We start from the raw sequence: 16,230 nt of genomic DNA, 5'->3' as shown, positions 1-16,230 counted from the left end.
AATTACTTTTTTTCTCATTTCAAATGCCTTAAAAATACCAGTTGTCAGTAAAATCTTTCCCTACAACTGATGGTAATATCTTTGAACTGTCAAGCAACTGTCTGAGTGACAGCTGAACTGTGTGTATTTCAAGAAGATCAAAAAATCATTTATGAGAGGGGTTTACACGTACAAGGTGCTAAAAATTACAATGGGAGACAAATGTGAAAGCATAAAGTATTCAAATATTTTGATTTTTTTTTTTTTGATTAGTCACAGTTCTTACCGCCCATTTTATTTGGTAACATCATGACACCTCACACTTTTTACATGATGAGGTTTCATGAGCTTAAAAACAGAAGTAATAGGAGTCACTGTCATTTTGTAATTTTGGGTTTGAACTGGTGGTTTGTGTTGCTGGTTTCAAGGGATTTCCCTGCAGCTACAGTGTCCTCAGTTACTCTGGTGGTGCTGGGTCGCATGATGGGCTGCCCCAGTGCTTTTCTGGGGTGGAATATATACATATATATACCCACATCATCCATTTGAGCATAACAGAATGAGCTATACGTGTAGTGTTTAAAATGCATGAGTTGCAGAGTGAATGTGAGCTGCAGGTCATGTAAGTGGATTCCAGGATGTGAGGACCTTGACAGGGGTGGACTTTGAAAACTATAATACGTTTTTGAAGGTTAAGATTAAGAAAGATTTATAATTAAGTGGGCAACTCCCACTCGACCAGGTTGCCCCAACCCCCATCCAACCTGGCCTTGGACACAGCCAGGGATGGGGCAGCCACAGCTTTTCTGGGCAATCTGTGCCAGGGCCTCACCACCCTCACAGGGGACAATTTCTTCCTAATACAGACTCAGTTATAGTCTATAACAATCCAAGTTCTTTAGTGCTAATATACCTCTTCCCATCTCAATGACAATACTTGTTAGTGTGATAGGTTTAATTAAATAATTCAATTTGATCTCAGGAGTTCAAGTACCAGTAAGAATAGTTTTTTGTAGAACAATTAATCAAAGCAAAAACCCAGCACTTTTCTTGTGCTGTGTCCCCACTAGAAGTGGCTATCGCCTAAAAAGTGACCACAGTCTTGCAGAATTTGTGTAGTCAGTGTCTGTGCAACTGGTAACAAAATCACACAAGCTGTTGGGACGACTGTGAAAGTGCTTCTGAACTGCAGATGTGGGTTGGGGATGATGCAAGCACAGCTGCTGATGGGCGTGAGGTCAAGGCCCTTCCTGAGCCATACACATGGATTAAAACACTGGATTAAAACACTGAGGAATTTAATTTCAGGCTGGCCTGACTTGACAGGCCTGTGAAACACACTTGGGCATTTCATATCGCTGCTGTGGGGCTCCTCACCTGCGGGTGGGGCTCCGATGGGAACTGTTCCTGTATGTACACAAATCGTTCCTTTAGAGCAGAGCTGGGAGTCCTAGGGCTCCTTCGCGCCTTTGATGCTTTCCTGGGGGCAGCGTCGTTTCTGCCGTGTCCTTACACGAGAACCTACGGGAACGAGAGGGGGACACACTGGCGCCTGACGAAAGTCTCTCGGCGGCTCGGCACAGGGGCAAGACAAGGTCCCCGTCGAAGGGAAGCGGGACACGGGCGGCGGAGGACGGCGGGTCCCTCACGCTCCGGCCATGGCCGTCGGCGTGCCCCAGACGCCTCAACCGTCACCCCTTCACGCGCAGGCGCGGCCGCACGGGGCGCGCGAGGGCGCGGCCGTTTTCCCGCGCAGACGCGGCGTGGGGTGGGGCGGAGCCGGCGCAGGCGCGGAGAAGCAGCTGGCGGCTCCTGGTGGCGGCCCTGCGCATGCGCGGCGGCGGCGCCGTTGTCAGTTCCGGCTATTTGTCCGGGAAGTGGCTCCGGCTGGAGCCGCCGCCGCCCCCTGCTTCCCCCGCCCGCTTTGCCGCCCGCGGCCGCGCCCCGGCCATGGCCCGGGACTACGACCACCTCTTCAAGCTGCTCATCATCGGCGACAGCGGTGAGCGCGGGCGGCGCGGCCCGGGGGCGTGGGTAGGCCGCTGGCGGGGTGGCCGCCCCTTGGGCCGTGAGGGGCTGGAGTGCTGTGGCGGGGCCGGGACGGGCGGCGCGGGGGTGTCGGGGAGGGGCGGCCTCCTCCTCCGCCCGGGGCAACCGCGGCCTTGTGCTGCCGGTGCCGCGGCGCGGGACTGAGCCGGGACCCTCGCGCTGTGTGTGAATGGCGGGGCGCGTTCGCTTGGGCTTCGTGAGGTTTTATCTGATAAACCTGCGGAACTGGCTGCCACAGGATATTATGGTAAATAGCTTGGCTGGGTTTGAGAAAAGGCAGATTAGACACATAGAAGTCAAGACAGCACCGGCAGTGCTGCCGGCATCAACCTTGGCGAGCGCATGTTTTGACGGCGCCCACTAATCTGTTGCTGGGATGAGGAGGGGATTCCCTTCCCCTCTGAGAGGCAGTTTAGGGATCGATGGGAAGGGCTGACTGCCCTAAGGACTACCAGTGTGGCAACTAGTACGTTTTAACAGTCGTTATTATCTTAATTATCCCTTAAGACTTTTTCTATGCTTCAGCCTGAAGTCTCAGTTGTAGAGTTCATCATTTTTTTTAGTAAATCCTGGAAGAGCTGGTAGCCTTGTGTACTTTTACAGTATAAGGATACAGTATATCCTTATATTATAGGATGTAACTATCTAAAGGTGTAGTTTGAATTTTTTGAAAATAGACCTTTAAATACTTCTGCAGCAGCCTCAGAAACTTCTGGAGGGCTGAGCATGTGAACTGTGCCACTGTCTGGTGCTTTGGTCTGAATACATAAGAATTGGGACTGGGAAGATTTCTGCCTTTGGCGCAGCTTAGTGTGCTTACAGCAGCTTACAGTTGAATTTCCATAAACTGGAGAAGGGTGCATCCACCTTCTTCTTTTAACAGAGGTGTGGTCCTTCGGGCGGCAGGTCCCGGCATGCAGTGAGGCACAGCTCTTGGATGAAAGTGCAATGTTGCACGATCTTGGCAGTTGTCACCTTCAGAAGCTTTAGCTTCATGTAAAAAATGTTTTATTCTATACTAAACTGTGCCTGCATGAAGGGATCTAAGGAGGGAGACAGGACAACAGCTTCAGAACAGCTTAAACCCCATCCAGTTCTGGGAGCCTGCGGATTATTACAACTAAATGCTGCATTCTGAGTAGAGCAGAAACTGTTGCTTGCTGATGAGTTCCAAAACTGTTCAAGGAAGAGAAAGAGGGTGATGAAAACTCTGAGGAAGACTTCTCCTCATTTTAAACAATTAAATAAATTTTCTTAGGTCTTCTTGAGCAAAATCCCTATATATAGATATATCCAGTAAAGGAGTGTTGTGAGAATTGTCAGGATGCCTGTGGTTCTCTGCTGTAATTAAATCTCATGATGAAGTTTGAGTATAGATTTTTCTTTGGTTTTGTTTTTGCTAACCCCAACAGGAAGGCTTTGTCTGTGCTTTCACAAAACAGTTTGCTTGCCTTGTTTATTAACATTTATTCTCTGCAATAGGAAGTAGACTGTTACTGGATAGGATAGTTCTGTCTCATCTGCTTTCCCCTGTATGCAAATCTGTCAAGAGGGTAGTAGGTTTGTGTGTTTTTAGAGCAGGTTATCTTGAAAAGCTGCTGGTGATTTCAGCTGTGCCAGGTATTTAAAAATAATACAGAAGATCTGTGCTTTGCATCTGCTTCTTTAATTCATTCTACTGTTCAGTAAGATATGGGTCTTAGAAACTTGTCTGACACTAACATTTGCTTTCATTTTTAATTGTGCAAAGTCAATAGGCCTTTTCTTTGTTGTGTTTCATTTTGCTGTCTTCAACAAGCTGAGGGCCCTGTGAGCCTTCTCTTCAGATCTTCAAATATCTCTGTGTGGGAAGTGTGGGGTCACCAAGAGTGTGGTTTCTCTATGTGTGAACAGTGTGGGTCAGAGGCAGTGTTTGTTTAGTGAGATCGTTGTCACAGGGAGCATGTAGAACTTCCTGAGTTTGGGAGGCTTCTTCTCTCTGGAAGCTGCCAGCGTGCTGGGAGCTGTGCAGCTTGTGCAGTGGAGGGCAGTGTGACAGAGAGCAGTGTGATGTGCAGTTCTGCAGCACTGCCCAGGGATGGCTGACGCTTGGAGATGGTGGTGTGGTCTGACAAGTCTGCAGGTTCCGGCACCTTCTTGCCTTTCACTAAGCTGAAGGCCAAGGCTGCTTGGTCAAGAAGTATAGCACTTGCTGCTGAAACGTTCTTATTTTTTCTTAGTTGACCGGTATTTGCAGAGCTTTAACTCTTGCTAAATAACCAGTCCTCTGTTTAAGTACAGGAATTGCTCTACTACCTTTTTTGAGCTCAGAGGTATTGATTATATGTATGCTGTAACTTTGTGTTTTTCAGTTTCTTTCCTCTTTTCCTCCTTAGCTTGTCAGTAATGAGGAATGAGCATGGCTTCTCCAGATGGCTGGTGATTTGAACTCTTTGCAAATGATACCTGGTTCACTGCAATCATGCAGATTTTTAGCTTGGTTTTTACTTTTTGTTGGTAGCTGTTGTCACATGCCAGCAGCTGGAGTTCTGCACAGCCTTGGCATAGGTCTTCTATTAAGAAAAACTTGCAAGTTATACATCATCAAACGAATAACTTTGAATAATTTCTACCTGAAAAGATTTAATAGATAATTACCCCGGTGAAGTTGAATTTCCTATTCATGCCATAGCAGGTTTATTTTGGGGAGGAAGGGTTACTAACAGCAGAGATGTTGTGCAGAGATAACAATGTGGGGGTGTTCGGATAAATGCTTCCCTGCAACAGGGTGTGATCAGGGTGCAAACAATCAATTATGGAAAACCTGGATGAAGTGCTACTCAAAACACTTAGAAAAATGTTTCATTGAACATTTTGGCAATAGGTACAGCTTCAGAAAGGTATGTGTCCTTCCTGTTAGATGTGGAACAAGGCTGTTTTGGATAGCAGTGATTCCCAGTTCCTGTTTGGTTTAGGCTTCCATTAATCTGTGGCCATGCTAATGTGAGCTTTGTAGTACCGAGCCCTGGTCCGATTGTCAGAGCAGTCCAAATTCCTCACAGAATGGGAGGCAGGCAGTGGTGTTATTGATGTTACACATGATGTGCAAGTGGAATTCAATAGAGTGCTGAATTCAGAGCTATGTTCTGAGCACTTGTTAATTCACAGGACACGCTCAGCTTTGGCTCTTCCCCTAGCCTCCTGATTGTAAATTTGCTTTTAGGTATTTTTCTTCTCTGACCTCTTGACCACAGTTCAGAAGCTGCAGTTTGAGGGTGTGCTGAGGGCTAGAGGAGAGGGGGGACAACTCCCACCTCCCTGCGCTGCTACTAGAAGCATCCTAAGTCTTGGGGTGACTGTGCTTGGTCAAATCTCCGAGGAGGATGCTGAGATGAACAGTCAAGGTAGATGGTACCATATGATCTGCTGATCTTTATGCAGTGGATGGGTAAAACACTGTTATGTTCCCTGACCCCCAAGATGACTGTATTCAAAGATTTGCTGTGTTTGTTTGTCGTAGGTGTGGGCAAGAGCAGTTTGCTGTTGCGTTTTGCAGATAATACCTTCTCAGGTGAGTGGTTTGTTTCCTTAAATAAGTGAAATGCTCCAGGTTTGCTCCAGTGCTGCTGGTTGGTGAGGAATCTGTGCTTGCCCACTGATAGCTGGGAATACGTTGTGCTTTAAACTTTGCATCTCTTGGTGTAAGCCTGTACGGGCCATCCTGTCTGATCTTCACTTGCAGTTGGAAGTCCCTGAGTATTGAAATACTGAGGTGGTTCCAGAAACAGCTTAGGTGGTTTAGGTTATGCTGTACTCTCTGCAGACTTCCTATTGGCCATTTGGGATTTAGATTGATTATTGTGGTAAACCACTTACATTTGTGATATAACCAGTTTATTGGGAGGAAAGTCTTAGAACAGACTGTATTCAAAGTAAGTGTTTGTACAAGCATTTAAAGCAAAGTGTTATCTCAAAATTTTCACAAATGAAATGCTCTCATAGTTGCTGTCTATTTCTTGAGCTATTTGGGTGCATACTCTTTATCATTGTGGTTGAAAAATAGTAATTTTATGTTGTAACACTGAGCTTTTAATTTTAGGGGTGGCATGGGAGAAGTGGTTTTATGGCTAGGAAAAAAAGCTGTTAGCTGCAGATAAAAATATGCAGATCAGCATGATATAAGGCATTTTAAACAGTAAGCAGATATGGGGAACCTTGTTCTGTCCAGTCTGAGAGCTGCTGCCAACTAGTGTTCAAGCAGTGTGCTTTGGGACATCCAAAATAAACAACACTTAGGTTCTCACTTACCCACACTTTCTCTCCAGGCAGCTACATTACCACCATTGGAGTGGATTTTAAAATCCGAACAGTTGAGATCAATGGAGAGAAGGTGAAACTCCAGATCTGGGACACAGCTGGCCAAGAACGCTTCCGGACTATTACGTCAACGTGAGTAACACTGGGCTTTGTGCTGTGCAGCTTTGGGTCTGGATCTCGTAGTCCAGAGTTGGGGTTTAGATATTTAAGTGTTGCAGTAGATAACTAATGATAGCTGTGTGGTCTGTACAGTGAAACTTCTCTCAGCTGTTTCAGAACCGACCATGGTGGTGATACTCTGGCAAGGTTTGGAACTGGGATTTCAAAGTTCCTCCACCCTCCACCAAAACCCTGGTGGCTTTGTCTTATTTCCCTGCTGCTGGTTTCCAAATGGTAGAACTCGAATTATTAGACTGAATGTAGTAGAAAACTTGTCTCTGTGCCTGTCCAAGTTCATCCTCTGATTGAATGCACTGCAGAAGCACGGAGTGCAAACCCTCTGTCAGTGTCGTATAACTAATGAACAGCTTGGAGATCAAAGAGTAGGATTTCTGATCCTTGGTTTTTCTTTAGGACAAATGCTTTAGTAGCTATCTTTGTGTGGAGTTATGCTGAAGTAGATGCCTACATGATATTAACCTTTTCCTTGGTTGGAATCAGATTCAAGCTCATTGTCCTTTTGAACAGCATGTGCAGAGCTTTTCCTGTTCCTGAAGAAACCACACCCAGAGCTGCAGTGGTGGGAACTAAGAATAAAATGTGTTTGTAAACTGACTGCAGTAAAGGTGGACCGCTTACTGGGGAAGAGGGAAAAGTACACTTGGAAATGGAACTTTTGTTTCCTTGGGTATTAACTAAAATAGTAATTCTTGAAAGACCCATGTGTTTTACTTGGTCTTTCATGACTCACTTCTCCTTTAGTTCTTGTTTGAGAGGAGGATAATTTTCAGCTGATGAATTAAGTTACTGAGACCTGAAAATAATGAGATTGGTTACATCTGTGTTATAGCTGAAGCACTAGAAATGGCCAAGTTTAACGTGATGTGTGCACTGCCCCTTTCCTCTGCGCTCCTATGCGGATATTACTGGATTACTTCCATTGTTCTTAAGTGTTTAGCTTGAAAAAAAACTCAGTTGCCTCTTGTAGGGTTCCTTCGTGGGACATCACTTCTTGTTTCAGTGCTGCAGGCAGCTTTGGGAAGGAAGTGGTGAGGGGAAGGCAGCCGTGCAGTGCTGCAGCCCCTGTCAGCTGTGACAGGCTAGTCAGAGTGCCCTGATTACTGCTGAGTCAGCAAATGGCCTTCCTGTTTGCATATTCCCTGAGGCGACTTGGAGCTCTGTAATGAGCATTGGGTCGTGAGGCTGATGCCAGCTAGCTTAGAAAGCCATGGTGTATCCAGCATTGAGCAGGGAATACCAGCAAAGGAGGATTCCTTCTGTCAGTGGGAATAGCTACAGATTGGACTTTGCAAGAATGTAAATTCTTTTCTTGATTAACATTTAAAATAGATAAGCTGAAACAGTTTGAGGCATTTGTGCCATGACCTGTTGGAACTCTGCTGCCACTTCCTTTTGCATAGCTTTTTTACTCAAGTGAGGTGTATTTTACTTTGGGGGGAGCTAAAGTTTTGAGGTTTCTGCCTTAGCTCTGGTAGTTACACAATCCTCCATGGTCAGGGAAAAAGATTTGCATTTTGTGCAATTCTAAGAAAAGAAGTTCATGTATCTAAGTGCATTTGAATTGTTGAGGAAAACGGTTTGGGAATGCTGTTTACGTTGAGACAAGGGCTCCTCTTGCTAAGTTGGCTGGCTGTGCCTCTCTACTGTTCCTAATCATATCACCTATAAAACTAGGAGATAACAAGAGTTGGATTTTAGAAATGGTTCTGGCTGGATTGGTTTTTTTTCATTTATTGACAAAGTACTGTAACCGATTTATTTATCGTAAACTGAGTGACAAATCAAGTAACCTTGTTTTTTCTTACAAAAGAGCTTGGCTGTCAAATCATGGGTGGAGTGTGAGTGCCCTGTCAACAGATTGTAGTAGTCTGCCTAGTCTTTGACTAGATTGAGGTTTAGACTGAAGTTAAGAACATAAAAGGTGTTCCTTCAGTATTACAGTAGGTCAGGGAGTCCCTTTACAGTGAAAGGCAGAGTTCAGATTGATGTTGAGCCAAGGCTGGCAAGAAAGCTTGAAATTAGAGCCTATCTGGTAATTACAGTAATAGGTTGGAACTGCTGCTGTGTGGACTTAGAACTGCAAAATGGTAGAGGTGGTAGGAAGTTAATAGTGGAAAATTGGGAAACATTAAAAGGTTGTACTAGTTTGATTTCACTTGACTGTAGCTACAGTCAGAAGCTGAAGAGCAGAATAAAACTGTTAAGGAACAGAAATCAAGTTGATCTGGAGTACTCTACAGAAGCTCAAGAAAATGAATCTAGATCAGAATTGTGGACTAGGAAGTATAAAGGCAGCTAGTTTTATTGTCTTTTAAATGTGGAAATACTGGGATAGCTGGTGCCTTCTGGGAGGAGAGGCTGATCTGTGTGAATTTGGTTGCCATGGAATGTCATCCAGATTAAATTTTATTTAAATTCACCAGGGATTTAGCATGCCAGGATGCAGCTGTATTAGCAGGAATACTTAAAATGCATGAACAGCCAGTCCCCTGTAGACAGGACTACTTTGTCCTAATTCAGGACTGTGGGTTTAGGATTCAAGCGTTATATAATAGTTGTCAGATGCCAGCTCAGGAGTGATAGCAGAGGGATCTTCTGCCATGGTTTCCTGTGGAATGGCATGTTCAAGAGAGGGATAAAACTTTCGAGATGATAGAATTGCTGTGTCTTGTAAAGCAGATATGACTAAAAGACTAGTGGTTAAAAGACTAGTCTGTCTGACAATAGATGTGCTTCCAACAACCTGAAAGATGAGTATGAAACCAGATTATTAGAAGTCTCTGGAAATTGTTAGAATTCTAGATGAATGAAACAATGAAGGAAATGTGTGCTACAAAGTAGTGAAATATGAACAAAGAAGCTGGAGTAAACCAGTGACCTGTCTTTCACATTTGGCAATTAACATGTTTTCCTGAAAACAGCAACATATGGGTCCTACTGGACTGACACAGTGTCTCTCTGAAATCTGACTTAGCTACTGCTGTGCTCCAAGAAACTGGTTGTTTTAACTCCAGATGTTAATATTGGGAAGCAATTGCTAGAGGGAATATGAAAACTTTCCCACTGATATCTTGCAGTAGGGAATGCCCCAATGAATGGCAAATGTTCCCTTGTGTTTACCAAGGCCGTGTTCAGGGACATGAGGGAGGATGCAGGTGGCTGAAGGACATGTTGAGTTTGGGTAACCCCCAATTTAATTCTAATAGTAGAACAAGCAATAAGGTGTTTATTTCAACGTAAATGTTGGCTTTCTTAAGCCTTTTCCACACCAAAGCTAAATGTAAAGCCTCTATATCTAGGGAACTCTTCAAACTATATGGGAGATTGTTGGCTATTACCAAGCAGCCAAGGGCATACACAGGTCAGGTTTGGTTGTCTTTGACCTCAGGAGGATACTTTCATGGATACCCTTAACATGACTAACTGGTCTAGAACATTTTTTTCTGTTATTTCACTGAGGTACTTCTACCAGCAGATGCTGGCTTTGGGGGTTTGCAGAGTACATGGCAGAGCATACCCACCACACAGATGACAGCCAGCATCAGTCAGTCTGTAACTGGGAGCCTCAGACTGAGGACATCAGGTCTCTTCTGCTCTCATTTCTGCGGTCTCCATCTTCCCAAAAATGTGGATGGGAAGGAGATAAGACATTCTTTCCCTTGTGTCAAAGTCTCAACTACCTCCTGGTTGCCAAAAGCACAAAATTTACACCTACTCCTCCCTGAATGCCAAAAGCCCCATCTGTTCCCTACTTGCCAAAGCCCACAACTTGTTATAAAAGCAATTCTGCACTGCATCATTCTGGAAGTTGAAGTATGGGATAGGATAAATCAGATTTTGTTTTCTAGTACTGTCCTGCATTTGGGATTGGAGAAACTTTGCTGCACTTGTTAAGACTAAAATGTTATCTAGGATGAAGAGCCGTATCTAACAACTGATAGAAAATAGCATGACCAGCTTTTTGAGAAAAAATGTGTGCTGTGGGACATAAGAGTTAGAGAATAACAGGTAGTCATGGGCTTATCTCTCAGGCTTATCTCTCTTGGTAATGACAGCCAATGGAGAAAATGACATTTCAGTGTAGATGAGAGGTCAGCAACCTTTCTAGAATGACGTGCCAGACAATTTTCCCTTCCAAAAATAGAAGCTGTGTATGCTGGTAGGAACTCAGCAGGAATCAGGGGTTGCTGTCTTGCACAAAGGAAGATATTTCTGATGAGGTGGTTGGCAATATCAGTGGCAGGAGCTCCAAGCTCCTGCTGGGTTCCCATTGCTGTGGTGGTCTCTGCTGCAGGGTCCAGCCCACAGTCCTCATTCCAGGAGCACAGTCTGACTGTGCTGACGATGTGTCAGGAGTGGGATCGGTACGTGCAGGCTGCCTGTTTTCCCTGACATCATATGCTTTGCTTAGAAGAAAATCTAGGTGTATAGACAAGGTAGGAGCAGCAGGATACTCTGCTGGGCCCCCTGCTTGGGATGACAGGGATGCCAGGCTGGACTCAATGGTGTGCACAACAGAATGAAGCAGCTCAGCATAGGTGCAGCTGAACCACTGCACTTCTCTAAGGGCTGAGGGTTGTCTTGGCAAATGCAATCCTTAGTGTTAGGGAGGAAGTGGTAGGTCAGCCTGAGGGCTGCTGAATTAAAAGACTATTAGGTGATGATGGGGGGGGGGAGAGCTTGAAGATAATTGGTTTATTGTTTAGCTGTGGAGAAATCCAGTGTATTGGTAGGATTGGGAATCTTTCCCTTTCTGATGTTATCACACAAAACAGGGTTCATCAAAACCAGTGTGCAGGACATGTTGGTGTCAGGAGAGGATGGGTTATTTTTGCGACGTGGATTCAGGCCATGGAGTATTTCTCCCTCTAAAGGATCCAAGTTACAAATTAAAATTGAGTTGTAATGAAGTAAAGCACAAATGCAGTGCTGTAGGAAGTTTTGAAGCTGTTAGAACTGACTGTGAATGGACTAGAACATTTCGAAGTGCATGATCTCTTACGGGCTGGGAATAAGTAATTCTTACCTGAGTTAGTTCCTGCCAAGGGAAGTGAATGTACAGCATAAATCACTGGTAAAACATGGCATGGGAGAAATATTTGAGTGTCTTCTGCAAATGCCCAGACAAGCAGTAGGAGCAGCGGACTGTTCTACAGAGCATCATGGAAAAGCACTGATACCCCAGGACTGTGGCTGCAGGGGGATCAGGAGAGGAATATGTGTGACTCTGGAAGTGATCTGTGCCTCTCTGGAAGTCTGTCTGATGGTGTATAAACGCAGGTGGCTTCTTCTGTAGAAGGTCGATGAGGCTGGAGGTGCGAAGAGACAGTAACTTGCTCGAGCACTTCAGTAGCAAAGTGAGCTGAAGCTTTGAGATCTTCTCAAAAATGTGTTTGGGTTACATTCAAAGGCTTTGAAGTTCAAAGGTGTGTTTGCTGAGTTGGAATAACCAAAAAGGAGCAGAATGGTTACAGTGGACATCTCTGAAGTGCAGTGGATGTACTGCAAGAAGTGCTTGTGGTAAGAGAGCAAGGTCTAGGAATGCTGTCACAATTTAAGGGAAAACCATCAACTTTGTATGCTGGCTTCTTGAATTTGTTTTACTAAAAATTTTAATATTGATCAGAAGAAAGAGAAGAGGATGAAAGGAAAAGAATAAAGCTACACCTACTATAAAAAATGGATCCTCGCTGTTAACTGTTTTCTGTTTCAATTATGTTTGGGGTTTTTTTGGGTCACAGCTGCCTAATTTGCAATAGGGAACATACCTGGTAGCCTTGTGATTGGGGCTGAAGACTGAGAAGGTAGAACTTGCTGGTTTTTTATATAGCATTCTCATGGTGCACATACTGTCTGTCTTTGGTAGCTTTGTGCAGGTGATAATGTTGGAACCTGAATTCAGATATTTTTCTTGCATATCAGACTTGTGCATCTTTTAAAGGTGCCAGTTGCCCAAGACTAATGGCAATAAACTGAAATAAAACTTATTATTAATGGCTAAAGGTAGCAGAGTGTATTGAATGCACATATGGAGTAGATCTGTTGAGTAGGAAGGTGTGATCAGAACACAGTCGCTCAACAAGACAGAAATTTTTGAGAGCTCAAGAGAACCGTGACTGAGGGTTGGGTATATTTGGAGATCTGCTGAAATTTTAGTCTGTATGTGATCATTCACAGATAACAGAATTACTCTAAAAACCTGATGTGGCTTATGCAGCCCCAAGGTCCACATCACAGCCAGTTCTGAGGACGTGCTAGGGGTACCACTGCCTTTGGTCCTGTAGCTGGAAGACAGTATTCATCTTGAAGGTCTTGACAGCCTGAACAAGGAAGATTTTAGAAGTCTTCGGACTTTGAAACCTATTTGTATAGACTGAATGAGCAGGGAGCTCTGTAGCTTTAGAGGAGTAGCCTGGGATCAAGCTGTTATAAAAGAGCTACATGAGTCTCAAGAGAAAGAAAATAGGGGCACTTGATTACCATCACCTGAGGATTTTTTGTGACTCCTGTAGAAGCTAAGTGGAAGAGCAAGAGCTGGGAAGGAGATACCTTGAGTTAACATTTGCTGTACTTTTGTGCCCCACAGGTATTACAGAGGAACACATGGGGTCATTGTTGTCTATGACGTAACGAGTGCAGAATCTTTTGTGAATGTAAAACGGTGGTTGCATGAAATTAATCAAAATTGTGATGATGTCTGCAGGATACTAGGTAGGTAATTAGGGATTTCAGCATCTTATTTAGTGGGCTGTCCTGATGAAATACCAAACTGACCTTTCTTCTCTTTCCTTTTTTAGTGGGGAATAAGAATGATGACCCAGACCGAAAAGTGGTAGAAACAGAAGATGCCTATAAATTTGCTGGGCAGATGGAGATCCAGTTGTTTGAGACCAGCGCCAAAGAAAATATTAATGTGGAAGAGGTAATAGAATATTCAGAAGAGTAGAGATACAGTAATTTGGGGATAATTGTGAGGGAGGAAATAAAAATTCCATTCTTCCCATTGACGAAGAAAGACAAAGTGCTTGTACGAGTTGCAAGTAGTAGGTAAAATGTCATAAAGAGACATTCTACTGTTTTTGGAAGAGTTGGAGAAGCGAAATGAAGGAGCCCATGCTGCACTTTCAGTAGCTTTACAGTGCTCACGTATTAGGAAAGATTTGAGAATGCTTGTAGGAGGTATGACTGCTCATGCTGCACTCCTGGCCTCAGTTGCCAAACTACCCTGGTTTTATTTACTGGTTTGGAAAAAGGGACAGAGGTACTATTTAGTTTGGGAGTAGGTTGGGAAAAGGTATTGGATTTCCACTCGGGCCATAGTGGGCTGGGGAAGGTCTCCGAAGCATTATTGAAACATGTAGAAAAGGGGAGTGGCTTCCAAGGAGCAGCACCCCACAGGAGCCAGCCTGAGTTCTGGGGTGGTCTGAATGTGCTTGTTTCTCTTGCAGATGTTTAATTGCATTACAGAGCTTGTCCTGCGAGCAAAGAAAGAAAACTTAGCAAAGCAGCAACAGCAGCAACAGAACGATGTGGTGAAGCTAACGAAGAACAGTAAAAGGAAGAAGCGGTGCTGCTAATGCTCCTTCCCTGCTGCAGAGACTCTGCTCTCAAACAGATCAGCCCCTCCAGCTAGACTCTGGCAACTCCACTGGGGCAGGCTTTGGGAGGACTTTCTCAGTTTTGTGCCGTTATTTAAAGATTATTTTTTCTCCATGTTTTCTATCAAGAGGCGCTGGCACCTTACCACTGCAGTGCCAAGAAGGTATTGGATGGAATCTTGCCCCCCCCTCCTCCCCTGCTCATTCCAGTGCGCCTTGTAGACAAGAAGGACGCTGCCTACCAAGTGGACTAATTAACCCAAGAGTTTGTATATAATGTATATTGCTTTAACCAGCCTTGCCTCCCTGTTGTCGCTTTGGCTTCTGCCTTCTTAATGTCAACCAATCATGAACTGCAGAGTTCATCTTTTTAAAGAAAAAGGTAAAAAGTTCTTAATTTGAGTTGGCCCCAGGCTGGCAGCGACTGCTTCTTGGGGTCTCCAGCTGCATTTCTGTTGGGCTCCAGGCTGGCACCTGGTGCCCCTGGGGTCCCTGGCTTCTCCTGAAGTCCCAGGCTTTTACTGGGGCTCAGGCTGTGTTTTTCTAGGTACCAGGACTGCAGGTGTCGCTGCTGGAGCCTGGGGTTTCACTTCACCAGCCCCTGGGCTGGTAGCTGGTGCTGCTGCTGGGGCCTGGAATTTCAGCTTGCTGTCATCCAGATTTGTGGCTGGATCCTTGGGTTTCACCTCCTTGTCCTGCAGCCCACCTATACCTGTGCTCTCCTGTAGTTTGTGTCAAGATACTGGAAAACAAACTGACCTGCAGAAGTGGAATTTGTTTGGATAAAACCTTTTTTGTTTTTTTAAAGCAAAGTTTAACTACTTTGACCTCTGCTTCTGGTTCTGCCAGTGTCCTAAGTGAGGGTCCATTTGTTTTGAGAACAAAAATCATGTGATTCTGCCAAAAACCCCAATCTTCTTGTTGCCCTGTCCACAGATAGGCAATCTGAACTTGAATGTGAGTTTTGGTGGCAAAGCTTTTGTTTTTGAGAGAGAAAAGGCATGAAAAAAAATCCAGCTCTTCTTCTTGATGTCTGAATATGAAAACTGCAGGATCATTCCCAGGATTCTTCTGTTAGGAAAGAGGACTGCTGTTCAATGCAAAGAAATGGGAAGCTTGCTTGCTTGGATTTTGTGGTGGTGGAGGATCACACTTGGAAACAAACCAGGCTTGCTGTGCTCAGCAACATTTTCTTGGCCCTTGTCAGCCTTTCTGGGACAACAAGGGCTCACTTCCTCAGCCTGAATAGATGTAGTTAAAGGTAAAGAGTGTATGTGTGTATAACTAAAATATCAAACGTCTGGGCTGAAAGGACATGCTCAGCACCTGAATTATTGCCTAAATAATATTAAAAAATAATTTTTCCTTAAAAGGCATGGAGGGTATGACTTCTTTTAAAGCCTTGAAGGTGGACGTACTCCATGTGCCAGTAAGTGGCCCTATGGAATTGCTGGCCTTAGTTTGGTAGGATGTGATTCACCCATGTCCACGAGCTTGGAATCAGCCCACTTCTCTCCCTTCCTCACCCTTCCCCCAGAGAGGCTAAATTTTAGTCACTTACTTTGCCTGCATTTTTTTAGATTTTTCGGGTTGTGGTAAGAGCCTTGATCATACAATCACATCACAATCAAATCACTTCAAAGACTGTTTCCGAAGTGCAAACAATGAATGTGTAACACATGGGTTTTTTAATCGGTTCAGGTGCTGGGGATATATATCCAGCTGCCTTCACCCATTTCTTTTCTTCACATATCTTGCTTGCATTGGTAACCCAAGAATTTGAGTGAGCTGGGATGATGCTGCTGGAGTGAGCTCTGGTAATTGTAAGACTTGAGTGGCTGTGGAAAGTGGTGGCTTAGATCACACCAGTCCATCCTGTCTGCTCTCCAGTGTGGAATGTGGTCCACACTGGAGAGGGGCTGGGTCAGTCCCTGGAATGCTCCTGTAGGGAGCTACCCCCTGCAGATTAAGGGGCCCAGCTGTGTTACTTTAGGACTCTTGTTGGTAGCATGTGTGGAGATTTAGGAGGGAGTAACTTCATGTAGGCAGAAGCAAAGAACATGTCTGAATTTACTGGAAATGATGCAATAAAATGAGGAAATGGTGCACCCAAGCCTGGAGTGTTCTC

The 16,230-nt window shown here is 44.6% G+C and overlaps 1 protein-coding gene across 1 annotated transcript; it reads left to right on the top strand.

The window, feature by feature from the left end:
- The first annotated feature begins 1,809 nt into the window (after positions 1 to 1,809).
- On the top strand, positions 1,810 to 16,210 carry RAB35 (RAB35, member RAS oncogene family). Its single transcript, XM_032128530.1, has 6 exons — positions 1,810 to 1,981; positions 5,528 to 5,578; positions 6,333 to 6,456; positions 13,091 to 13,215; positions 13,302 to 13,426; positions 13,953 to 16,210. The coding sequence occupies exons 1-6, from the start codon at positions 1,810 to 1,812 to the stop codon at positions 14,079 to 14,081; spliced, it is 726 nt and encodes a 241-aa protein (XP_031984421.1). The 3' UTR covers positions 14,082 to 16,210.
- Positions 16,211 to 16,230: the final 20 nt, after the last annotated feature.

Source organism: Corvus moneduloides, chromosome 18 (assembly GCF_009650955.1).
Source record: "Corvus moneduloides isolate bCorMon1 chromosome 18, bCorMon1.pri, whole genome shotgun sequence".
Classification (NCBI taxonomy): Eukaryota; Metazoa; Chordata; class Aves; order Passeriformes; family Corvidae; genus Corvus; species Corvus moneduloides.
Note: the sequence above shows the minus strand (reverse complement) of the source record. Positions and strands in the feature narration are given on the sequence as shown.

Excerpts from the sequence above, each read along its gene's own strand:
- RAB35 (XM_032128530.1), top strand. The coding sequence starts at position 1,810 with ATGCGCGGCGGCGGCGCCGTTGTCAGTTCCGGCTATTTGTCCGGGAAG. Across the intron at positions 1,982-5,527 it reads GCTCATCATCGGCGACAGCG|GTGTGGGCAAGAGCAGTTTG; the intron begins GTGAGCGCGGGC and ends TGTTTGTCGTAG. Across the intron at positions 13,427-13,952 it reads AAAATATTAATGTGGAAGAG|ATGTTTAATTGCATTACAGA; the intron begins GTAATAGAATAT and ends TTTCTCTTGCAG.